The sequence below is a fragment of the Cephus cinctus genome, unplaced genomic scaffold, assembly GCF_000341935.2.
Source record: "Cephus cinctus unplaced genomic scaffold, Ccin1 Ccin1_scaffold0215, whole genome shotgun sequence".
Taxonomy (NCBI): domain Eukaryota; kingdom Metazoa; phylum Arthropoda; class Insecta; order Hymenoptera; family Cephidae; genus Cephus; species Cephus cinctus.
Window position 1 is genome coordinate 2054290 of NW_014332933.1, and position 23757 is coordinate 2078046.

Below are 23757 nucleotides of genomic sequence, written 5' to 3' on the forward strand. Positions count from 1 at the left end.
ATTAATTTAAGGTAATGCATTGTTTTTATTATCACTCTCCATTTTACATGGTTATGTCTCATAGGAGTTGAGTGCACAGTATAATTCTCATGTAAAACTGTACAAGTCGCAGTAAAACGAGTTCGTTAGTTTTGTGTTATAATGGGCAAAAGAGTTAATTGGTATAATTTATTATGGTATTTGGTAGGTCTTCTTCTTCTTGGTACTGGAATTTTTATTATTATCAAGAAACCTCATACTGACATAGTATTGAACTTCGTACACAAAGTAAGTTAATTACACTCTACGAATTCGAAGCGAGATAAAGTATTTTTGGAAAAGTTCAATAATCGTTTTGTTTTTTAGAAGAACATGCTTGTACCTGGAAATCGAATTTACGATATTTGGCAGAATCTTGAATTCGATTTTCAAGTATATTTATTTCACGTAACTAATCCTGCTAAAGTCATGAAGGGCGAACCACCTCAACTAGTCGAATACGGACCCTACGTTTACGAGTAATATTTATCCCATGATTTGCATTACTTTTTCAAATTTTTATTCGACAAATTTCTAATATTATACTCGATATGAAACCTTTAGCGAGCATCTCTACAAGGAGGTGATAAAAGTTGACGAAGAACGAGACGAGATCGAATATATGTTAAAGCGTAAGCTAGTTTTCAATAAAGAGAAATCTAATGGAAATTCAGACGAGGAACCAATCACAATATTGAATTCGGGTTATCTCGGAATTATGCTTATGGTAATATAATTATATCATACAATCATGCGATTAACGATAACATTACAAGCTACCTATAAAATTACAAATGTTATAAAATAGATTAACAGCTTACTACCATCGATGGTGTCAACAATGGGTGCCGACGTGCAGAAATTGTTTCCCAAACTCAGAGATATATTTTCCCGTGGTAAAGTGAAAGATATACTTCTAGATGGTATACCGTTTGTTTGCGACGTACAGAAATATCCAGAATTATTATCCATTTGCAATATCGTCCAAGGAAAACCACCTCCTGCTATTAAAGCAACAGACACACCAGGACATTATCTGTTTAGTTTATTCGGCAAGGTATATTCAATCAAAGTAATTTTACGATGAGCTTTCCTGCTTACAGTTATTTTTTGCTTCCTTTTAGATTAACCAGTTTCCAGTAGGGCCGTTCACGGTTAATAGAGGTGTAAAAGATTGGCGACGTCGTGGAATTTTAACGTCTTTTAAAAACTCCGAATATTTGACATACTGGGCACTTCCAGATTGCAGTAAAATTTCTGGCACCGACAGCGTCGTATCGCCACCAATGACCACACCTGAACCAGAGATAAGTTCCTACATAGTGGATTTGTGTCGGTAAGAAATTTCATGAAATATTCATTATATATTTTCTTAAATCTTGACTTACGTATTATCGTCTCCCGTTATTCAGATCAGTAAATGTTAAGTATAATGGTACTGTAGACATACTTGGTCTAAATGGTTATTCTTACACAAAGGTGAACAGCTCATGGGAAGGTAATGAAACAGATTGTTATTGTCCAAAAATTAAACAAGAAACAAAATGTCCGCTGTACGGTTTAATGGACGTAACAAAATGTCAGGTAAATATGTATAAACATAAAATCGTTTGCTCTATTTAATATATTGATTATCCTACATATTATCTTACAGGAAGCACCAGTAATCGTATCCGAACCACACTTTCTGCATGGCGCACAAGAGCTTTTATTGTATGCCAAAGGTTTAAATCCGGACGAGGAACGTCATAAAACTTTCGTCATAATGGAACCATTGACCGGTATCCCTCTAAGGGGCTTTAAAAAGATGCAGTTGAATATGTACTTGCAAAAGTTGCCTGTGAAATTATTGTCCAATGTAAGCGAAGGATATTTCCCTTTTGCTTGGGTGGCAGAGGTCAGCATTGTCATTCACTTGACGTAACAATAATATAACAGTAGATACTTTTATACTAGAATCGTGAAATATCTTTTATTTTTGATTTTGGACATTTCATTCGTAGGGCAAAATGGAGCACGCCGAACTTCTGATCGATGTGATCCAACTGCATCGTCTCTTGAGACTTTTTGATTTTATCTGTTGGTTACCCAGCATGTGTGCAATCTTTATTATCTTCGCCACATGCTGCTTGCATAACGTAAGAAAATCCACGAAAAACGTGGTGCCAGTTCTTCGATACTCTCTGACAGTTTCGCCAATTGCGCATGCGCGGAATTAAGTACATCGCATAGGACGTGTCAGCAATTGAAATAACGATTGTCATTTAATTCGAATTAGGGTATTGAGACGGTTTAACAAACTGCACAAATATTTTATTATTTACACCCGCAAGTTCTTTACAATTGAAAGTTACTACTTATAAAGTGCTATTATTTCTTGCAAGGATACCCAAGCACCGAATATCAACGCGAATAAGGAGAATATTACCATAAGGACATTCTTCCACAGTCTCCATTTCAAAGTACCCAAATGATGCTCCCAACAGGAGACGGTCTCAATTATAGCCGGTACTGCTATTCCAAGCACAGAGAAACATAGAGAACCGACCAGAGATATAAAAGGATCCAAATCCGGCACCAGCAGCGCGATGATCACTGTTGAACGGCAGTTTGGTTAATATTTGCTAAAATTGCTTGGACAGTAAATAAAAGGAGTTTCTTACGCGTGCAAAGTACTAGGAGAAACCTGATGCAGGTTTGAACTATACTCTTGTATCTTGCACTAAAATATCCTTGGACGCCATTCTTAATGATTTCCGTTGGGACGTAAAACTGCAGACCATAGGTATAAAGAATAACCAGTCCCATAAGCATTTTAACCATTTGAGCTGGACTAAAATTATAATTGAATGGTTAATAAAAAAAAATTATACTGCACGATAATTCATCAACTGTACTTACATCTGCCGAGTATCCAGATTGATTGTAATAGTTGCTTCAGTTTTATCACCGTACCTCAAGTAACCAAATACTCCTGTTAGAGTATACAAAGTAATGATGATAGTCATTGTTACATTAAGTACACTTGGGCAGCCCAAAAAGTGAGATGGATTTCGCATATTGTTTTCAACAGGCAATACCTAAGATTAAATATAAAGGAATATATAATTTGGTGCAGATCTAAAAGTACTTAAGGTAATAATACAAAATTGCATTTTGTCATACCTACCACTCCAACGCCTTCAATTGCAAATACCACGATAGCAAGGAACTTTGGGAAATTTTCAATAGAGTTAACCATTTTAACGCTACTGATGGGTTGAAGATCCTCGAAAATGTAATAATACGTGATAGCCAATGCTATGAGAATGCTGAGATTTGCCAGCGTAGACAAAGGAACGAGAGCCCTTAAATTCCTTATTTGGCCTAATACGAGTATAGTAGGAAAAGTAGTCAGGATATATAAGCGTATAGGTATATTCACGCCAGTATAATATTCCATGAGCTAGAAATTAAAAATTATCCAACGTTAAAATAACAATGATACAATAGAAAACTATGTAGTAACTTGATATTTACCTGTTGAACCGTAGTCGATACGAACACGATATATACGCAAACCGCGCCTATGTACGTGACGCAAAGCAATACGTTCACGAAACTTCTACTGAAGGAGGAAAGAAATCTCACGCCTTTAGGGCCAGTTTTAAATACTGACTCGGCCGTTTCCGCGTACGTCAATTTTGGCGAGCGCGTCCTCTTGCACGCTACTTGGGATGATTTTATGAGAATGTGAACAGCATGGGCGCAAATAATTCCTACTATTACTGTGCTTATTCCACCGACAATGAGGCCCGCATTTTTTATAGCATTTGGCATCGCTATAAGTCCAGTGCCCAGGGAGGACTTTAATACATGTGCCGCAGACCCAAAATCTCTGAAGAAATGGATAAGAGAATTAGGAATTATTAAAATTATATTAAATAGCGCTTAAATTATATTATTTTATCGCTACTCACGTGGTGGCATTTTTCAGATTCCTATGTTCCACGGGATTGTAATTGTCATAACCATCGTCGGCTTTCACTTCATTGATTATTGTATCTCTGTTAATCGGAAAAAAACAAAACATTAATTTTTCTATCACTTTCAATCACAGGTACCTTATCGTTATCATGAACACTATTATCAATATTTGACGTATCAGTCGATAAATGCCAATATTATAGATCCCTTGACGTAAATCTGGACGACGATACATGTCGGTAAGTCTATAAATTTTAAAGTATATGATCATTATTGGATCTGGATTGGATCTGGAGAACATACCTGCTACCGTAATCTGTTGGTGGTCCGATCGGCACATCGATCTTCGATTTGTTATCAGCCATGATGATTCTGTAAATAATGATATTATTTCATCTTATCTGACACAGAAGTGATTTGATATTTCGTTTTATTCCAGAAAACTAACACCTATCATATAAATACAAAGTCAAAATAAAAGTCACTCGACATTGATAATAATTTTGAAAAAAAAGTAGATTAATAAAAATTTTTAACATGTTTAAAAATATACTCAGGTTTTTATGATCCCTAGTCCAAAACTTACCACCGATTTGAATCTGTTTATTCTACGCGGAAACATTGAGATTGATATTAAGATTATGAAATAGGAAACCTAAAGTTTGTTCACACCAATTTTAGCCTTAAATTATCAGTTATATCCAAAAAATACGGTTTTAAACCCATCACTGGCCATAAAGTTCTGCCTAGCATCTCCTAAGCTAAAGCTGGTGTTACACTTCAGTTGACAAACTCAAAAAACAAAGGAATAAAAAGTTGTATAGGCTAAGCCCGGTACTGCATTTTCGATTCAAAATCTTTTGTTGAATCAGTTGTTTATCCTAAGAATTATAATTATCATTGACATCGAAATCCTGACTAATTCTTGTTTTTGAATGAGACTGTCGTAAATAACGGAGTAATCATCCAACTGCATTATTGTATCGCTTCGAGGAATTGATTCTGTTCTTATTCGTTCAAAGATCAAGGCTTTCTGACGTTTTCTGAGATGACGAGCAATCAGTGACAGAAAACGAAAACGTACTTTGAAAAAAAACATATATACATGTAAGGCTGTGGATGAATATTCCGATCCAAATATTTTACGCTCCCATCTAAAAAACTTTTAGATTAGGACCAGAAAAAAGAATCCCGGAGAAATTAACTATACACGTGTGCAATCAAACTATGTGCAATAATGATTGTAAGCATCTAAACAATATATACTTTATATTAGACTTAAGCCGCACAAATTTTTTAATTATAACCTAACCTAACAACTAATTTAGTCAATAATAAATTTCTTAACAATCCTTGCCATCTGTACTCTGTATTCAGTTCTTGTAAGATAGTATAAGTTTAACACTTGCCGTGTCACGTGATATTTGCCCACGCATTTGTTCCTATCAGCAATAAAAACCTCCCCTTCCCCACATATTAAAATTCATTTGGATACGTATTAATTTCTTTCATAAAGATAAACATATATTGATTATTAAAAAATTATCAGTAATTCGCCCAGCAACCTTAATTATCTGATGGTATCTTAATCGCCACAATTCAAGATCAATAATTAACTCTGCTTGAATATAGATCAATCCACTGATTTTACTTCACAGAATAATAACTTCATTCCCTCAAGTATTGTTACTCTCTTTAAAATAACTGATCACAACCTGTCAGTGATGCGGCTTGGCCTGACATACCCAGTAAATGTACATTTTTTATAGTAAAAAAAATAACACCACTACTGAAGAGTTAAAAGACACAAAAGTTTTAATAATACCGTAAAAACACTTAATCGTCTTCAACTGTCATTAATAATTTTTGTATGAAGATATTTTTTAAACAATCTCGAACGTAACGTTTTTATTTGTCATAAATTAAGAATACATCATCATCGCGCCCGACTTACCTATCACAGAGTAGAGAGCTGCTCAATGACTATAACGACTCTTAGTAAATATGCTAGATGATTTCATTCGTATCGTTATGCAATATATATACCAATGGAGCGCACGCAAACATTGCTCCTCAAAGTTGAATAGGTGGGGATTTCTCACTTCTAAACCCTATCATTCGTTGGTTCAATTAGCTGATATGACAATCATTTGCTTGTTCCACTTGGTGTATCGCTCTTGTGAAGTTTGTACATTGTGAGATAGCTGTCAGTCATGATTAGTTTCAACGGTGCATCTAATCTCATCGTAATCTCGACTTTTGTTATAATCCTCAAAAGAGTACTTGGATTCCTTCGTTTCCATTGTTGCAAAATCAATCGAGGATTAATCGCCGATAAAGACAGCTCAACGGATCGATGTACAATCGTTTATACTTATTGTTTTACTTATCCACAAATATCTGCATTGTCTTTATTTCCTGTGTAATTCTCAATGATATCCTTGATGCTCTCGATGCAGCCGAAAATCTATAATGAAATATGTGAATTTGTATATGGTTGAATAACATGATTATTTTTCTGTAAACAGTAATTACCAATAAGAGTGCCCAGATTATCGCAATGATTATATTCTTGGCAATGAGAAAATTTAAAGTACGATTCTCAGTGTACTCCCATTTTGTTGCCAGTTCTATCGTTATGGGAATCAGTAACATTGCCGTGGTCATTGTCAATGCTGTAAAGAGACCAAGAAGTGGTACCATTTGTGGAATGGCTATAGCGATAAAGGCTGCAAAGAGACAAAGGCAATGTGTAGATCTTGCCTTTAACGTGTTTTTGAAAATTTATCTTCAAAGATTTATTTTATTGGTAAACTCACTGCTAACGAAGACTCCTCCGAGGCGAAATGAAATCTCGTAAATCAACTGTCTCTCGGGTTTGATTTTGACAGCGATGATTGGCCATAAAATACCTATTGGAATAAAGTACTGGAGGCCGTAGGTAAACATGACGGAAATTGATACCGCTATCTTCGCTACTTGTGCAAGTCTGATGGATGAGTGGAAAATTTAAAAATTATCAGAAACTAAAAAGAGTTATATTAATACTAACATCTCATTTAACGGTAAATTCTTAATGACTGTGTCACAAGTATTGTTGTATTTGTTATAACCAAGGAATCCGAAGGTTGCGTAGATGCACGTGTTTAATGCCATGCTTGCTCTTAAGACTTTTGACATATTTTTAGGATTTTTCATCGAATTTTCCAGAGGCAATAATATCGACATGTTGTGCATAGCGAAGAGGAAGATTACACAGTACACAGGAAGCGACAAAACATTCGTAGCTACGTTCAGACTCTCGGGACTTGGAATATCCACGAATAAATAATATACAGTGATGAAGAGACCGATTCCCAGGAAAATACTGCCAATTATCGAAATAGGTACCAGGTATTTCAAATTGGGGATAAGCGCGAGGCCGAGATAAATAGGCAAAAAAATAAGGATATAAATCCTCGAGTCCATCGCGTAATTCGAAAAGTGTTCTATAACCTTGAAAAAAGGAAGTAAATTGAAAGCAGTTTTATCGAAAGCTTTACCAGCCGAACTCTTAGCATGCAGAAAATTTTACCTGCTGAAAAGAAGTCGCAACGTAGAGTGCATATATCACGGTGGTTTGATATTGCACGAAACAAACAATGGCGTTTGTTGCAACATTAAACGCGATTGAATATTTTTGCAATTTTCTTGGACCCGATCGAAAAGACGCACCTGCAGTTTCAGCAAAATTTAACACGGGCACACGTTCTCGCTTGCAAAGTATCTGGGAACACTGTACCTGTAGGCATAGTTATTGATAATTCCTGATAACGACTAGTCGTCACTGTTGCCTTTGCATATAATAATAGATTTATTACTCAACTCACTGTTATTACTGCAGTATGAGTACACAGTGCGCCTATAAGGATACTAGATACAATGGCAACGACATAACCTGTTTTCATGAAGGCTTGCGGTAGGAAGAGTATACCGCTACCCATAGCGGCTTTCAGTAAATGTATAAAAACGGCAAAATCCCTTTAACGAATTATTGATGGCACTGTGGTATAATAGCGTTGGTTAACGATTATTCCAATGCTTACGAGTTCAAATGGTCCTGTGATCGATTTGAAAAGGGATCGTAATCCTCATCCTGAACGTCGATTGCTGATTGCTTAGTATTGGCATCTACTGCTTTAATCTCTCTTTGTAATCTATTGAAGTTCAGGTGGTGATATATTATCACTCTTAATTGTCAGTGACCAAGAGGTCTTACGTACCTGTCATCCATGCTTGCCAAGAAGTTTAATTTTAAATCGATTAACACTCCATAAGCGGTAATTTCTGGATTGGCGATTGGCGATTATTATAAACAGATTGTGTATTTATGATACTAAGTAGTCTCCGTTCACGCGATACGATCTGGATAGGTTATACAAATGGATTCGTTCCGTGACGTTTCAAATCGCAACTGGAACAAACACGAGGCGACCATAGCAGACGACAATCGCTTCGCGTGGTAAAACAGAAAATCACTCGCTGTTCAAAATATGGATTCTGTCGTGGACAACAGCAGGGACGAAAATGTTAGATATTTCGATGATGGTATTAAAAAAGTTTTATTTTTATTTTATAGATTATATAATCTCGTAAAAATGTAATGCATTAGGAAAAACCAGAAAGAAAATACGTCTCTTGACACGGGACATCGCTCGTTCACAAAGTCGCGATGTGTGTCTCCAAGTAAATGTGAAGGAACTCCTCATCTATTGTGTTTATTTAATATTCTTAAGCATTGGTAAGATTTCTTTTCAAAATTGAATTATAGCATATCGATATATGTTTTTTTACTTATAATCCCACAGGTACACTGGGAAAAATAACGTCCACAAGATTTTATTTCGCCAACACTCTGTCGTCACTTTTTGTACGTAGACAATTTTCAATGGGCGAAACGACAATGAACTTCGAAGGTATTTCTACAAAGGCAGAATTTATTAAAGTACGTGAAATGCCATAATTTGGGATTAACCAAATATGTTTATTTCAATTTCAAACAATTTTTTATCTATAAATGTCGCAGTTTGCCGAAACAACGATGCTCGATGGATTTTACTGGGATTTTTGGTACAGTCAAGAGGATCAAGTAAAGCCTACTGATGAGTCTGACAAAATTATATTATACGAAAATCGTATGGTGGGTCGACCAAGGTTGAGACAAGTTCGAGTGCGAAATAATTCTTGCAGAGTACCAGAAATATATAGACGTCGATTTCCCACGTGTTACGATTATTATAGACCATCGACAGAAGATAGAAGACCGTTTGGCGCTGGTTCCGAAGCGTAAGACGTTTATTTATCGTATCGTTTATTTATCGTATCGCGTAGTGTGACAAACCCGATAGGTATACATTTCTTATGGCAAGAAAAGAGGCGCCAACCACCGAAGCATTAACAATGAACTTTTTCATCATCAGCTATATCTACAAATCGGCTGATGAACTCCAATCTGTATCGTACGCTGGATTGATAAGCTGGTACGGTGGTGGTGGTTACTCTCAAATTTTACCAGCAGATCGAAAAAGGGCGACAGAAATAATAAAAGAATTAAAAAGTGGTCTGTGGATCGATCGCGGGACGCGAGCCACATTTATAGAATTTACTGTATACAATCCAAATATTGACATGTTTTGTATCACAAAGTATGATATGAAAATGCCGTAGAAATAATTCTTTTGGTTTTTACCTGACTTTTTATCGCAGATTGATCGTGGAATTTCCACCGGAAGGAACTGCGATTCCCAGTTGGTCGATACAGCCAGTAAGAGTGATGGAGTTCAGAGAATGGTTTGATTATTTGATATTGATATCTGATATCGTCCTCTTCTTAATGATCTTGTGGTATATCTATTACACCGTGGAAAATTTTCTATACTTCGGCTTGTCGCATTTGATCAGATTTTGGCTATGGATTGATCTGATTGTCATGCTGGTGAGTCAACTTCCTTATTTCAGCATTATTGTGTTAGTAGGTTGATATATATTTTATCACCAATCTTATATATACCAAGTGTTAACTGAGTCACTTTTTTGACACCTTCAGCTTCTAATCGCCTATCTAAGCATTTCTGTATACCTTTATTCGACGGCAAGAGTGTTATTGATGAAATTACTCACAACGGATGGAGATTATGCAGGATTTGATAATCTCGCTATGCTCGACATTATTTACCACTACGTTCAAGCTGTTCTACTATGTTTCTCATGGTTCGGAATTATGAAATATCTCCAAGTTATCAGATCAATCTCGAGACTTCAAGCTACCATATCAACATGTGCATTGGATCTCATAGGATTGACTTTGATATTTCTTATTGCATTATTGGCCTTTGCTCAACTAGCTTACGCACTTTTCAGTCATAAAGTAAGTAGCCGTAACTCTGGCTATATTTAAATTAACGATATTAAGTAAAATTTAAAAAATTACTTTAATTCGTAGCTCAAAGATTTTCACACGTGGGACATTGCTGTATTCACTCTGATCAGAGTTCTATTGGGCGATTATGGATATCGTGAATTGAACGCTCTTGATAAAGTTCTTGGGCCGTTTTTTTTTCTGATATTTATTTTCATCATGTATTTCATACTTTTGGTAAGTTTTTTTGCATCACGTTGTTTACTATGTACAATTTTATATTTTAACTACGTGAATCATATTTATGAAATTTTCAGAGTATGTTCCTAGCGATTATTAATAACGCCTACAGCATGTCAAAGTACGATGGATACCTCGGAGGCCCAAAGGCTGATTTTCGTGAGATTCTTCATAGAGTTTGGTTCCTGCTGCGCAGTTGCTGTAGAATAAAATCCATGACGGGTCAGGATGATCAACGGTTCAAGTCCGAATTAACTTCTAAAGAAATAAAAAATATACTTATTAGGTAAATTTACATATCCGTTCTTACTGCTGATACATATTTTAATATCGTTCTTGAACTCTTAGTCATAACTTTTCGCAAGCGGAAGTAAATGGATTTATGCAAAAATTCGAAATACGTTCTGACGTCGTTGTAACGGATGCGATGCTCGATGATATATTACTGAAGCTTAATGAAAATCCTACAGGTACGATAAGCAGTATAAACTGTATGATTAATTTCGATTAATCAATTTGATTTAACAGCAGCACTTTCTACCGATCTACCCGACGTGCCAATTCTTCGACGAGAATACAAATTGTTAGTATACACGTAAAACGATAGATCATGCAAGATTTGACGTTCTTTGAATTTGTCTGCAGATTACAAAATCGTATGGCAAATTTGGAAGAATTGATTGAACGTCTCGATGAGAAACTGCGTGATAAAATAAAGTGAATGAGGAATCTGGTATATTTACGTAATTTCAGTTTATTAATCTTAACACGTTATTCGCGCATTTTATTACATATAATTTATGTACATTAAAACTAATTAAATATTTCACGAGTTTCGTTTATTTACAGGTGTCCGTACGTGTATATGGGTGTCCGTGTATATTATTTAATTAACAAAATAATAACCGCACAATCGATAATACGTCTCTACAGTAGATAGAATATAATACAATGATAGTATGCAATCGCTAATAAGTGAGTGGCCACTTTTTCTTTCGGGCATCTGGTTTATTCGCCTTTTTCAATTTTCAGACCGTATTTTCGATATTTTACTCGCAGTTTAACATATAAAAATAATAGCCTCCAGTAGGCAGCGCTAAGGCTGCAGGGGGCACCAGAGTCCACCGGCTGCATAAAATTTTAATATCTGAGCATTTTCATCGCTGCGCGAACCATCCCTTGTTCTCTCTCTCTCTCTCTCTCTCTTTCTCTCTCTCTCTCTCTATTTTCTTTTTACAAAAACAACAGCACGTTGGCAAACAAAAACCACTGGTTCGCCATGGTTTTGGTTTGCGCACAGCATTCAGGAATATCAGGCACTAACTTAATAAGTAATGTCCTTCAGTCCTATTAGCTTAGCTACGTTAATCACATATTTAGATTTACAACTAGATCACAGGTTACTCTGTGATTGCGATTAATTTCATCATCGTCATTATCATTACGAATAATAAATTGGTTGAAGCAAGGAACTGTGTAGTATATAATAGTATCTCCCTAAAGTCACTTTAAGTTAGAGTTAAGTTGGTGAATTGGACATAGAAGAAGAAAATTAAAAATACAAATGATCGAAAAAGAACAGGCGAAAAAAGTGCTATCGCAATTTTCTTCTTTCCATCAGCCATACTTAGCAGGACCAATGGGTTTTGATGTGAGCTGTTAAGCTTATCAATGCAAAATCAAAAAATCCTAATTTTTCCCACATTGATATGTGCACACTCGTGTAAGACTCATGCGAAAATCATGCACAAAATCACACAAGGCATGCATGCAATATTCATTCGATTCAGCCGACGATGTAAAATGAAAAAATTCTCAAAATCATTCACACTCAAGACACAGTCAAACATTTAAGATACGACTATACGCTTGCTCATCGATTTAATAATAAATTAATTGAATTGAACGGCGATAATCACAACAGACGACAATAACGTAAGAAAGTATATAAATGCTCATCGGAATACACGGTGTTACCATTTTAAAAATGTAACATGGAATGAATCACTTGTCGCGGCTGTAGTTCCATCTGCTACTCAGCGATCGCTGTGTTTTAGGTTGCCGGTAAAGATTTTTTTGAATTTTTTGTCAAATTTCCGACGTCTATAAACGTAATAAATATGAAATACAGACTCGTTACCAAATAGTTATTATCCGTTTGTCATACCGGCCATAGATCGCGCAACACATGGACACAGCCTTAAAATATTGACAATACAACTAGCACGGGGTAAAAAAAAAAGAGTGACACGAGACATTAAATTAAATATAAATTAAGACAATGTTTTTCGAAAATTATATAGTAATTAGCTACCGAACGTGTTCCAAGTAATTGGAAGTTTGCGAGGCAAACTCATTCTTGACGTTAGTTTTGTTAATACGAAAATACAGAAAAAAAAAGGACATCAAAATAGAAATGAACTGACGCAGAGTTGGATGCGTTTTTTTGTGTAAATATAATTTTTTGAAAATGGACGTGGACGGCTATAGTTCACGTTATTACGTACACAAACGCTTACACACACACACGCACACAGTATGCTCGAGCGCATGCGCACTTTATCAATCTTTTTTTCTCATTTCTCTCATACTTGTCCTCTGCACACTTTCGATCTACCCAGAAAAGAATTATAAAAATTATTTAGGCATCTATTCCCTTTTCCCCGTTTTCTTCACTCGTCTCGATGATTAACGTTGCACTCGCTGGGACAATAGTGAAAATTCATTCGTACGCTTTTTGTTTACGACTCTTACGACATTCTCCTTTGGACAAAGTTATCACGATATTATCGAAAGACGAACCAGATGAGAATCTCGGGCAATGATGACCACGTACGATTGTATCGTGGTAATAATAATAACAAACACGAGTTTATAATATTACATAATTTTCAGTGCTGTAACAATGAATTCTAGAGCCCTCGATAACGGTACCTCAATCGTACGCGAATGATAGAAAAGTGATTGGTCTGTACAGCCAAGAAAAAATGCATATAAATGATGCTTACACACGTTTCAAGTGAAATTTCAAAAAATTCCAAAAGACCAATCCCCACTGACAGTATCATTCAAATGGTCGTTCCCGCTGCCCCCTCGTTAATCCTTATTTCCGTAATTCCCTAAAATCTAATAAAATAACTCGTCACAAATCTCAGCCGTCCGAGACGAGCCGCAAGAACGAGTGGAAGGTCTAGAAACTTATAATAAAAAAACCGCATAATTCCATTGGACACGCATCACGTGTATGTTCGACGTCCCGGGCGCATTTTCGTTATTCCATAATTACGCAAAACAGAAGAAAAGAGTGACGCACGCAGTTACAGATAAAGCGGCTAAGAGAATCAGTAAGCAGTTACTGCCCTCTTCCCAGTCGTCCACGTTACAATCCGCACGAGACGATCTCGGCAGTCGAAAACTTTCATGAGAACTGATCCGACCGACCGAAGGTATCTCGACGACGTCCCTCCTCATCAGTACGCAACCTCAGCCGTCGCTGGAAATCGGATGACGACTGTCAAGCGAATCGCATTCGGCGAGCGCTTCGCCTCTCCCAGGTGGAAATTCATCGGTGAGTAGACTCTCGGCAACGACGGCGGCTGAATCGATGCTGTCGAAGTAACGTGGCGGCCATGCGGAGCTGGTGCGAAATCTTCTTGTCGGTGAGCCAAGAATAAATTCGACACGGGTGGAGCCGGTGACGGACGACGTCTCCTGGTTGAGAGAGTCCGGATACAGAGAGGAGTCGCTGTGCCGGAAGCTGCCGCTGGTCGAGCACCAGGAACTTGGTGGATCGGTGAGACCCTGCAAGACGTAAAAAAAAGTGCCATTGACTGAAGTTGCATTGGAATATCGTGGGCCTGGGCACTCTGTTGCAATAAAGTCCGCTCAGTACTTTTCCAACTGGATTTCCACATCAGGATCACAGAGAAGTGAATGTCGCGTTACAGAACAATAATTAGACGAGCCGGAGGGCCGATATTACCATTAAATTATAATTAGACAAATCCGTACGGTTTGGACGATTGCAACAGACATTTAATTATCACCTTTCTGTTAATAAAATCTCTGACTCGGAGCGGGCACAAAAATTTACTCCACAAATATATTACTCCAACGTCAGTTGGTCTACAAGCTAATTATACTCTGTGCTCCTTACTGTATTGATACTTTATCAAGATCACGTACGTTAAACCTGCTGGCTCAAGTGAATAAAGTCAATGGAAGGCAGACAGCTAGCAGACAGTGGTTTAATGTCTTTATACAGGGAAACAGACTGGAATTATCGTACAAGATCAAACTATGATCGCAGTGTAGATAGCTGTACTCTTTACGTTAGCTGATCACGGCTGGGCCGTGTTCGGTGTCGTTATCAATTCTAACTGGGTTGAATGGCCAGTGAAAAAGGAAAAAGCAAAGAGAGTGATACTCTCGGATTTGCCAACGTTTATGCTCGGATAACGTATCTGACTTATGTGACGTTTTAACAAAAAGGTGACGAGCTGCAAGATGCGGTGACAAAAACAAAAGATTATTATGAATCAGGGTTTGTAGTCATGTAGCCCTGGACGTACAGGATGGGCAACGAACCGCAGGCCAAGCAGGTAAGCGTGTGGTCGATTGATATTTTCTTAAGAATGAATAAGTGCCGTTGTAAATAATCGCAATAGTTGAACACGTGATTACGTACTTTAACGAACAGACAGGCAACACTATAGCAAATAAGACTTCGAAATTGAGCAAACGAAAGAGCAAAATTAATTGTAACTGACAAACATTTTGTTTCGAGGTCGAGAGGTCGTCGTACCATTTCTACACGACACACACGGCACATATGAGAGCTCATTCGCGTGCATTGGGACGCTTGTAATTCACTATATCTACGATGTGATTGGTAAGCCTGTGATGTATGGAAGCTTGTAGAAATTTCTTGGTCGATGTCGTCAAATCGATTTTATTTCAGAGTCTCGTGCGGGGTGGGCGAATATGCAGTGGAGGTGGATTCGAGTGGGAATGGCGGGAAATATGAAATGATTGGAAATGATGACCCACCCATTTTGATGTGTGTGGCGTGCATGCAGATTCCAGGGGAATACTAACGCATGCTATCTAGTGATTGCTATGGCTACTGTACACAGAGACTATTATAATTATTGGAATATACATTCTGAATCAGCGAGACAGCACACGTTTATTGATGTCAAATATTGATTTTTGATACTTTTCATATATGCATACGTACGGAATGATTTCCATTGTGGTAGGTCTGGTGCACTTGTATGATTAATTTAAAATTAAGAAAATTCCTATCCAATTATAATACTGAGTTCGAATCAGGTACTTTGTTCTCTGATTGAAGCAGTAAGGTTTTAAAAATCGTATAAAATTCCAAATATTTTGTTGCTCGTATTGAAATTTGTTGAAGTAAATTTTTATTGTAAATTTATTGCTCGACGTTTACCTAGTAAATTCTTACCGGGTCCACCGGAAGACGATTAACTTACGCGTGCGTGCACATGCTGTATTCAGGTGAGGTTCTACCGCACTACAGGTGAAAAGGTGGACACAGGCTACAGCTCACCACATCCAAGAGAAGCGTCGAAGCAAATGATAATAAAAGAAGCATAACTTACGAGAAACCGACGGACGCGAGAAGGGGCCTGTTTCATATTGGACGGCCGGGCACGGGCTCGAACGCACGCTCGCCTGCGCTCCAGATCAGACTTTTGCTAGTGGATGGTTGGTCGATTGGTGATATACGGTTTAATTTGTCTATGGTAGTTTTGTCATTTCTTACAGGTCCATCGTAACGGTTAGGCATTAGATCAGTCATTTTGGATGTATTGAGAATAAAAGAAGAAACAATCACAATGGTAAAAAGAAAAAAGTATTTATAGTCTGGGAAAGTTCCTATCTCTTGACGGACGTATACTGAAAGTTGAAACGAAACTTGGTCGAAGTAACGGAAGACGATTTAGAAGTATACTGTAAGAAGAAAAAGAAAAAAGATAGAATGGCGAGGAGTGTAAGAAACGAAGAAGAATAGAAGAGGAGGTTGTGGGTGGATGGATATGGTTAAGGTAGACAGGGACGTCGACACCGTAAGTAGAAACGTATATGAGAATGGATTAAGAGTATGGCGTATACGTATGATTGGCGATTATTGGCAAGAGTGACGGTATAGTAGTGAATTTTATAACAGGAGATGCTCGTGTGGATGTTGAGTAAGTAGTTATATGTCTTGGCTGGCCCAGGTCGTAGGAATAGAATCGGTCCTAGGTTCGAAGTTAGAAGAAGCAGCTATCCCTAAGAGCTGTTAGGCCCGGCTCTACTAGGTCGGACCGTTGTACAACGGTGACTTCAGCCAGCTGCTCCAAAAGGATTGCTTTACGGGTCGTACCTTGCCGGTGTCAGTATCGACGGAGGCTCGGGCCAGACTGTGGGATCGACGAGCAGGAGCAGGTGGTCGCCGAGGAGGAGTTCCCGGGGGAGGCCCCAGGTTAGTGGACTCCAGCGAGTCTCGCGTGCGGGACAGCGAGGAGGATTTGTTTAAGGAGTCTCGGCTGGAATTGTTACGCGGCAACGACTTGTTCAGGGACTCCCGACTCGCCTCCTTGTTACTTTTTGGGAGGCTCTTGTTCAGGGACTCCCTACTGGAGTCCCGCGCCTTCGACAGGGACTTCCCTCCGAGGCTATCGCGACTAGAATCCCGGCACGATCTCGTCAGTGACTTCAATGATTCTCTACTGTCGTTCCTCCCGTGGGTAGGCGGCTTCGGGGCTGCTGGCTTCGCCCCGGGTAGAGGTATTCGACTAGGACGACGTCGGGGAGATGGTTTCACCTCCATTGCCTGGTGATGATCTCGAGCAGATTCCGTACTGCTTCCTGGCTCCGGACCACTTTGTTCGCATCTCGGCTGTTCACTTTCCACCTCTGGATCAGCTTCCGTTGGCGGTCTTTGCTGAAGTCTTTCCAGGACTCGCACTCTCGCTTTGGTACCTTCCAGTTCAATTTTTCGTTCTTCCAACTGAATGAAAAAAAAAGTGTAAACATCAAAATTCGAAAATTTGACAAAACTCTAAAATAATTATCTGATTCTTACTTGGAAGCGCAGGTCGTCATTTTCATCTATTGCCTTGTCCAAGCGTTCCGAGAGACTTTCTGAACTTTTCTGGACCTCGTCCAATCTCTTCTGTAGGACCTAAAACCCCAAAAATTAAAAATCACCTGACCCATAAACGGCATTGCTTTTCATATTGTCCCTTAGGCTCTGGTAAGAACGTGCATTAGTGAATGAATCCACAGTAGGATTAATCCCCTCGACACGTGAGCCCGGAGTGCAATGAACCAGTGACCCAGACAAGTGTATTTCAGGAAGGCAAAAAGGCGAAGGAATAGAATTTCGAAACCCTACCTGATTATGGACGGTTGCAGTGATGAGGTGTCTTTGAAGTTCCAAAGGCGAATGCTCCCGCAAGATGGCCGCGATTTTCGTAGAGTCAACATCTTTCACGTGAGTGACTCTCTTAGGAGACACCAATACGGAATCAAGTGCACCCAGTCTTGCTCTCCTCTCGTTGACACTGGCCTCAAGATCGACATCAAGATCATTAGGCTGCGCGAGAGTAGCAAGCACATTTTTCTCAATGGTCCTGGTCCTAAATCTACTCTTGTGAGCTTTACTAGAGACGACAGAGGCGAAGGCAGACGATTTACTCCGTATGTTCACGCTACCCTTGGGCGAAGACAGGAGCGTAGGAGCCACGGGCTGTATCCTCTGAGGTCCAGGAACATGAATCTCCGTCTTGGAGTCAAGACCAGCACGCAGACGATCCTCCAAGCCATTTCTGATCGCCGAGAGATCAGCCAACTCCGACTGCAGCTCCTGCGCCCGTGCGCGACTCGATATCGTTTCAGCCTCCAATTCGGCTACCTTATCCAAAAGCTGCTCCTTCTCCCGTCGCAGCACCTCGACCTGAGCATCCTCGTCAACGATACTCCCGACGCTCTCACCTGTCGTTGCGCCAGGTCGCGTGACCTTTTTCACAGCCTCCAGGACATCCGTCGAGATCTCCAGCTCCTCCGGGGCGACGCTCTCCAGCCTACCCTGAAGACACTCGACCTCCTCCCGCAGTCTTATTCCCTTCCTGTGTATGACGTCCAGCAGGTTCCAGAGCTCGTCCTCGGCCTCGTCCAGGACTGGTCGCGGACTGGGTGGCCGTGGAATCGCCGTGGAGGCGCTGTCCTTCGAGGAGGTCTCCGTGCTGAAGCCCGAGTCCTGGACGGTGGCGCTGTTCTTGTTGCCGCCGCTGTGGGAGTTGCTGCGACTCCTCGGTAACGAGGACGACGGCTCCGCTTCCCTTGGCACGCGTCTCCTGACCTTCCCTGGCTCCCATTCGCTGATCCTCCGCGAGGATGGACTCGAGAGCGGCAATGGAATGTGCGAGCTCTGGGAGGAGGCCATCACGGAAGCGGAAACGGACGCGGACGCGGACGCCGACGCGGCCATCTTGTGCCGGAGGTTTGGGAACGTCTCGATGACGAGATCCCGGAACTCGAGGAGGGCGCCGACCTCATTCTGTAGCTCCTGTAGGGCAACCAGGGACTTTGCCTGCTCGCTGATCAGGTACTGAAACGGTCCAGGTCGCAGGGGCATGCAGTCCATGCCACCACCTCCGCTCACCACGACGCCTTCCGTCGACCCACTGTTGCACTGCTGAAATCACAGAAGAAAGTGCTAATCTTCATTTCAATCGACCGACCGACACAACGTTACATAAAAATCAATTATACTTTTTCCCACGGCAAACATGTGACTAATCCGAAAAATAATTAATTCCTGTACTACCGCCGAACATACAACGAGCATATCAACAACTGTCGTACGATTTAACAAAATTATATACAATATCATTATCTCCAGTACTATGCATTGTTTCACGTTAATTCAACGAATAAATGTCCACGGCGAAAGAACCGCTGACTCGGGTATCACGATAACTTGGAAGCACCAATCTTATCGACCATTTCGAATTAATCCTGCACGATAACTGTCGTTCGGGAAGTCTAATGTGTTTTATATCAACCAGCCAAAATTTCGCAACGATAAAAATATACTCTCGAGAGCCACGTTGAATTAGTCGCACTGTGACGGTCGTACGCGGCTTCGTTGATTGCTGAACTTTACCAAAAGACATTTCCAAAAGAATTGAGCCAACTTACGGGAAGTCTCGTTCCTCGGATGTTCGTACAATTGCGTCTCGCGAGGAAATACGTACATAGCCATCCATACGTCTGGCTACGTGCACACGTGTAACGACCAAAGTCACGAGGTGAAACCAAGAACTTTCTTGCGTGAAAATAATATACGGTCACTGTGTATGCACGTATGCTTGCGTATCCTAGTATATCTATACAGTGACGAATATATACGCACGTATGCAGATTAGGTAGTACATATTACGCCTGTATCTATACATTATTTTCTACGTCTACGCTCCGTCAGTTTCGCTCATCTGGTTATCCCCACCCAAAAACCCGTCTAGAAATTCTTCAGTACGGACAATTTATTGCATTCGAAAGTGCAATTTCAGGCAGTTCATTATGACTCAATTTCTTCTCCGGCAAGTACGCAGGATCGTACACTACAATGGCACGAGTTGGATCGGACTAGAGTCGTGCGTGTGGCTTTGTTCCGAATTTCTTGATACGTCACGCGCAATTAATCGCACAAGGACGACGAATCGTAGCGACGTCTATTACGTATAAATCAAGAATAATTATTCCAAGTGTTCCGCATGTAAAACCACAGACTCTCGTGAATCACGTAGCGAACCGCAATCAGTAACGAGGATAGAAAAATAATTCCGACTAACATGGTTAATTCATCCACGCGTCCCCGACAATGTTACCGTGGACGGCTATTAATTATCTACTGGTAATCGGCTAATTACGATTAAGCGTAAAAGGTCACGATTGCGTCCGAGACAGGGCAATTGGCCAATTGGTATTCCTTAGCCAGGTAATTCCTATTCGCACCGCGTTCGAGAGCAACGTGTATGCACGATACGTAAAAGAGCGCGGGGGATTAAAATAAAAAATAGTGGAAGCAGGACGTCCGCGAAATCCTCAATTTCGTTTATAACCGGATATACCAAGTCATTTCCGTCATGTTACACGTTTTTAATGGCTTCTCGGCGTGACGTGTGCGACCATAAAAAATCACAGGCATGTCTGGTTCTATGCGGGGTTATTCGTCCGGTCAAGCGATTAAATGGGAAAGTGAGAGAAAACGGAGTTACTCTCGTATCTACGTGGCTTCGTAATACAAGTAGGAGAGGTTGAAAAGAAAAAATATATATATATATATATATATATATATATATATATATATATATATGAATAATAATCAAATTACATGGTAGCAGAAACTTGGAGGAATCTTACGAACTTGCCAGCAATAATTTAGCTCGTATAATAACGCAGTATAACGTATACGAGTGCAACAGAAAGTATTTCCGTGAGCTGGCAGCTGGCATGGCTGGGTGATTCGCTAAAAATTCAACCGGTATATATATGTGTACCGGGTCACAGGTCAACGGGACGTAATGAAATCGTGCAATTTCGCTGGGCCCTAAATCATCGCGAATGAAAGTTTAATTGCGGGAACGCGTTAGCGATAATCGTGCAGCAATTTAGGAAATTAGAAAATCGCCCAGCCGGTACTTTCGTACATTTCAAATATACATGCCGATTGAAATTTTCAGAGTTACAGTATTAATTGCTGGAATGTAATTTGCTGATTGTTTCTTTTGCCTTGTAAGTGTCGTAACCGTGGCGCCAGTAATTGGCTTTGATCAGTTGGAAATTAATGAAATTTATCGAGACTACTAGCTAGAACCGAGTATACTGGGTTGTTAGTATTAACGAAGTCGTAATCGAATTATATTAAAAAATTACTAATTCTTACTTCCGGCAGGAAGTGATTAGAACAGAAAATTGTAAAAGTCCATAGAATAAAGTTGTGCCATTGGAAATGCTACTTTTACAAAATACATAATTACCTAATTATTTCTCAAGTATCATTGATTTCATTTCTCTTGATCTTCTACCTCTTTTTTTCTCTTTTACGTTTTAATAGTTCCAAAGAATACGCATATCTTCTTTTTTCACTCTCTCTCTCTCTCGCCCTCTCTCTGCACGAAGTAAGCATATATTGTCCTTATTCGCAATTGAAACCAGGCAGCACAAGAGTGCTCTTGGGATGCTGTTAGGTTAGGTACCAAACAGCTTTCAAAGTGCCGCCGTGTAGGAAAATAAAAGAAAAAAGAAAAAAGAGCTCGTAAATAAATTGCTTAAAGAGTGCCAACATTGGCCTTGGATCCGAACTATATGCGATATTCTAACCTAACCTATTGATCCCATCAAAATATTGTTGAGAATGATATGCTAAAAAAAAAATCAGACTGTAGCGACTCAACTTGAAGCACTAATGTGAAATATTATTGAAGCGCTAGTTCCACTTCTTCGAAGTACACTTATAGATGCTTGAACCGCGACGAGAATCAGGACATCCCTGAAGTCTCCCGATCGTGCGCATCCCACGAGATGAAAAGATTCGAAGATCGCGGTCGTCCGTCGATCGTCGATCCTCTCTCGCAAGAAAGTCCCAGTGTTGACTATTAGCGTTGAGAAAGAGGTCGCTGGTATCGCATTCCCATTGCATTTCGGGTCGTCGTAAATCCGGCACTTGTTCATCGTGCAATGATAAAAGGTATTAGAAAAAATTAGACGCAACACTGGACCACTGATAAAGAAGATCGATGGATCTTAAGTAATGAAAAAAAAAAAGAAAAAAAATCATTGCGTAGACACCGATCACGAAGATCAAAGTAATAAAGAAAAGTACAAGGCAATTGACACGTCATGCACGTTTTAAAGATTTGAATGGACCAAACATTACGAAAGATCAGACTGACGGCTGGATCTGTCGTCGAATTCTCGTAGTCGGCCAGAATCAGGAATGGAGCCAAAGTAAAAGGAACGAGAGACCTCCCCACCGCCTAACTTCCTGCTGTTGTAACTCCCGATTACGTAACTCCGTGACTATCCGAAAAGATCGAAAGTATCTTTAAAATGTCTCCGATGACTATTAGTGGAGTGCAAGATATCGGGTCGCCAGTCGTCAGTCATCATTTGGGACTCCCTGTGTTCCTCTAGCCCGTAGTCAGTCTCTATTTATGGAGCATCAAGCGTTCAGCAAAGTCCACGAGGTTGACTCCGACGTCCGTCAAGACCTTGGGAAGTCTTAAACGTCCCTCAAAATAATTTCACGATCGAATATCACTCGAGCGTGGATGTCTGTAGGATTTATTTGTAATTTCCAGAATATTCGACAAAAACAATATCCGCGTCCGGGAAATGTCCATAGGATTGCTGCAAAGTGTACTTGTTACAACGAACGGGTTACCTGTAGTGAATCGCGACTGTCGTAAATCACTCGATGATTCCTTTGGACGTTCTACCAGTTTAAATACCTCAGAGCTCCGTCTGCGCATGCGTATACCTTGTACTGGGTCATACGCGACGCTTTGAATCGTGCCGAGTTATGATTTACTATGTCGATAGTTGTACCGTGTATATCGATGTATACAGAGGAACGAAGGTAGAATATTTTCCATCGATTATTAATTGGATTTATGGACACGAAAAGTGCAGCGTACGTGACTTCCCCTTGATAAATAATTTCGATTCTAAGAGAGTTCCTTTATAAATCACAACCAGTGGATCAGTGACAATGACGCCAATGAGCCATCAGGATTGATTTATAGACTCGATGTTCTTTAATCGAACGACAACTCGATCATAAACGATGAGTCGTAGACTGTGTATCGATTAATTGATCGATTCGATTGATTCATTTTAAAATCAGAGAAACAACATGGGTATCCGATGTTAGCAGGCAGTCCTGTCGATATACACATACCGGATAGTTGGTACCCGTATGATGAAAAAAAAAAAAAATGCAAATAATAATCTTTTCACAAGCCTTTCTTGTTATCTTTAAAGCCACCTGAGGTCGTGTGTACAATTTTCTAGTATGTATTGTACGTTGCAATACAGGCACCGAGTATAATAGG

General features: G+C 39.6%; 5 protein-coding genes across 14 annotated transcripts in view; 2 read left to right on the top strand and 3 right to left on the bottom strand.

Moving 5' to 3' along the window:
* The first annotated feature begins 44 nt into the window (after positions 1 to 44).
* LOC107265312 (sensory neuron membrane protein 2) lies at positions 45 to 2268 on the top strand. The gene is made up of 8 exons (XM_015734642.2): positions 45 to 267; positions 346 to 497; positions 583 to 745; positions 827 to 1075; positions 1143 to 1354; positions 1431 to 1602; positions 1673 to 1915; positions 2022 to 2268. Exons 1-8 carry the CDS (start codon positions 142 to 144, stop codon positions 2235 to 2237), a joined length of 1533 nt encoding a protein of 510 aa, XP_015590128.1. The 5' UTR covers positions 45 to 141; the 3' UTR covers positions 2238 to 2268.
* Positions 2269 to 2286: 18 nt separating this feature from the next.
* Positions 2287 to 6292, bottom strand: LOC107265313 (proton-coupled amino acid transporter-like protein pathetic). Its single transcript, XM_015734643.2, has 8 exons — positions 5939 to 6292; positions 4288 to 4356; positions 3978 to 4064; positions 3538 to 3895; positions 3188 to 3463; positions 2920 to 3098; positions 2682 to 2851; positions 2287 to 2613 (listed from the first exon to the last, which is right to left on the bottom strand). Exons 2-8 carry the CDS (start codon positions 4347 to 4349, stop codon positions 2372 to 2374), a joined length of 1374 nt encoding a protein of 457 aa, XP_015590129.1. The 5' UTR covers positions 4350 to 4356; positions 5939 to 6292; the 3' UTR covers positions 2287 to 2371.
* A 21-nt stretch (positions 6293 to 6313) lies between these two features.
* LOC107265314 (proton-coupled amino acid transporter-like protein pathetic) lies at positions 6314 to 8385 on the bottom strand. The gene is made up of 8 exons (XM_015734647.2): positions 8247 to 8385; positions 8070 to 8180; positions 7854 to 8004; positions 7559 to 7765; positions 7037 to 7479; positions 6804 to 6973; positions 6520 to 6713; positions 6314 to 6451 (listed from the first exon to the last, which is right to left on the bottom strand). Exons 1-8 carry the CDS (start codon positions 8255 to 8257, stop codon positions 6371 to 6373), a joined length of 1368 nt encoding a protein of 455 aa, XP_015590133.1. The 5' UTR covers positions 8258 to 8385; the 3' UTR covers positions 6314 to 6370.
* A 128-nt stretch (positions 8386 to 8513) lies between these two features.
* Positions 8514 to 11450, top strand: LOC107265311 (polycystin-2). Its single transcript, XM_025082515.1, has 12 exons — positions 8514 to 8571; positions 8636 to 8764; positions 8832 to 8968; positions 9050 to 9309; positions 9444 to 9668; positions 9730 to 9958; positions 10070 to 10390; positions 10466 to 10618; positions 10699 to 10907; positions 10970 to 11091; positions 11150 to 11204; positions 11267 to 11450. Exons 1-12 carry the CDS (start codon positions 8517 to 8519, stop codon positions 11340 to 11342), a joined length of 1971 nt encoding a protein of 656 aa, XP_024938283.1. The 5' UTR covers positions 8514 to 8516; the 3' UTR covers positions 11343 to 11450.
* The window catches only part of LOC107265309 (actin cytoskeleton-regulatory complex protein PAN1), a 43633-nt gene continuing 31233 nt past the window's right edge, over positions 11358 to 23757 (bottom strand). For 4 of the 10 annotated variants that reach the window (XM_015734638.2, XM_025082510.1, XM_015734639.2 and 1 more), the window contains exons 2-5: positions 18033 to 19331; positions 17721 to 17819; positions 17019 to 17645; positions 11358 to 14422 (exon numbers count right to left, since the gene is read on the bottom strand). In XM_015734638.2, the coding sequence (XP_015590124.1) occupies positions 14105 to 14422; positions 17019 to 17645; positions 17721 to 17819; positions 18033 to 19331 (2343 nt within the window). In that variant the 3' untranslated portion in view covers positions 11358 to 14104. Of the gene's footprint in view, positions 14423 to 16443; positions 16604 to 17018; positions 17646 to 17720; positions 17820 to 18032; positions 19335 to 19411; positions 19541 to 23757 lie in introns of those variants that run through there. The other 6 variants (XM_015734637.2, XM_025082509.1, XM_025082512.1 and 3 more) reach the window with 3 other exon arrangements.

Coding starts and splice junctions, on each gene's coding strand:
- LOC107265312 (XM_015734642.2), top strand. CDS start 142: ATGGGCAAAAGAGTTAATTGGTATAATTTATTATGGTATTTGGTAGGT. Junction 268..345: donor TATTGAACTTCGTACACAAA/GTAAGTTAATTA, acceptor TTTGTTTTTTAG/AAGAACATGCTTGTACCTGG. Junction 498..582: donor TACGGACCCTACGTTTACGA/GTAATATTTATC, acceptor TGAAACCTTTAG/CGAGCATCTCTACAAGGAGG.
- LOC107265313 (XM_015734643.2), bottom strand. CDS start 4,349: ATGGCTGATAACAAATCGAAGATCGATGTGCCGATCGGACCACCAACA. Junction 4,065..4,287: donor CCAACAGATTACGGTAGCAG/GTATGTTCTCCA, acceptor TCCGATTAACAG/AGATACAATAATCAATGAAG. Junction 3,464..3,537: donor TATCGACTACGGTTCAACAG/GTAAATATCAAG, acceptor TTTAATTTCTAG/CTCATGGAATATTATACTGG.
- LOC107265314 (XM_015734647.2), bottom strand. Junction 7,766..7,853: donor CTCATACTGCAGTAATAACA/GTGAGTTGAGTA, acceptor CTATGCCTACAG/GTACAGTGTTCCCAGATACT. Junction 6,714..6,803: donor CGGAGGAGTCTTCGTTAGCA/GTGAGTTTACCA, acceptor GTCTCTTTGCAG/CCTTTATCGCTATAGCCATT.
- LOC107265311 (XM_025082515.1), top strand. CDS start 8,517: ATGGATTCTGTCGTGGACAACAGCAGGGACGAAAATGTTAGATATTTC. Junction 10,619..10,698: donor TCATGTATTTCATACTTTTG/GTAAGTTTTTTT, acceptor TGAAATTTTCAG/AGTATGTTCCTAGCGATTAT. Junction 11,205..11,266: donor CTTCGACGAGAATACAAATT/GTTAGTATACAC, acceptor ATTTGTCTGCAG/ATTACAAAATCGTATGGCAA.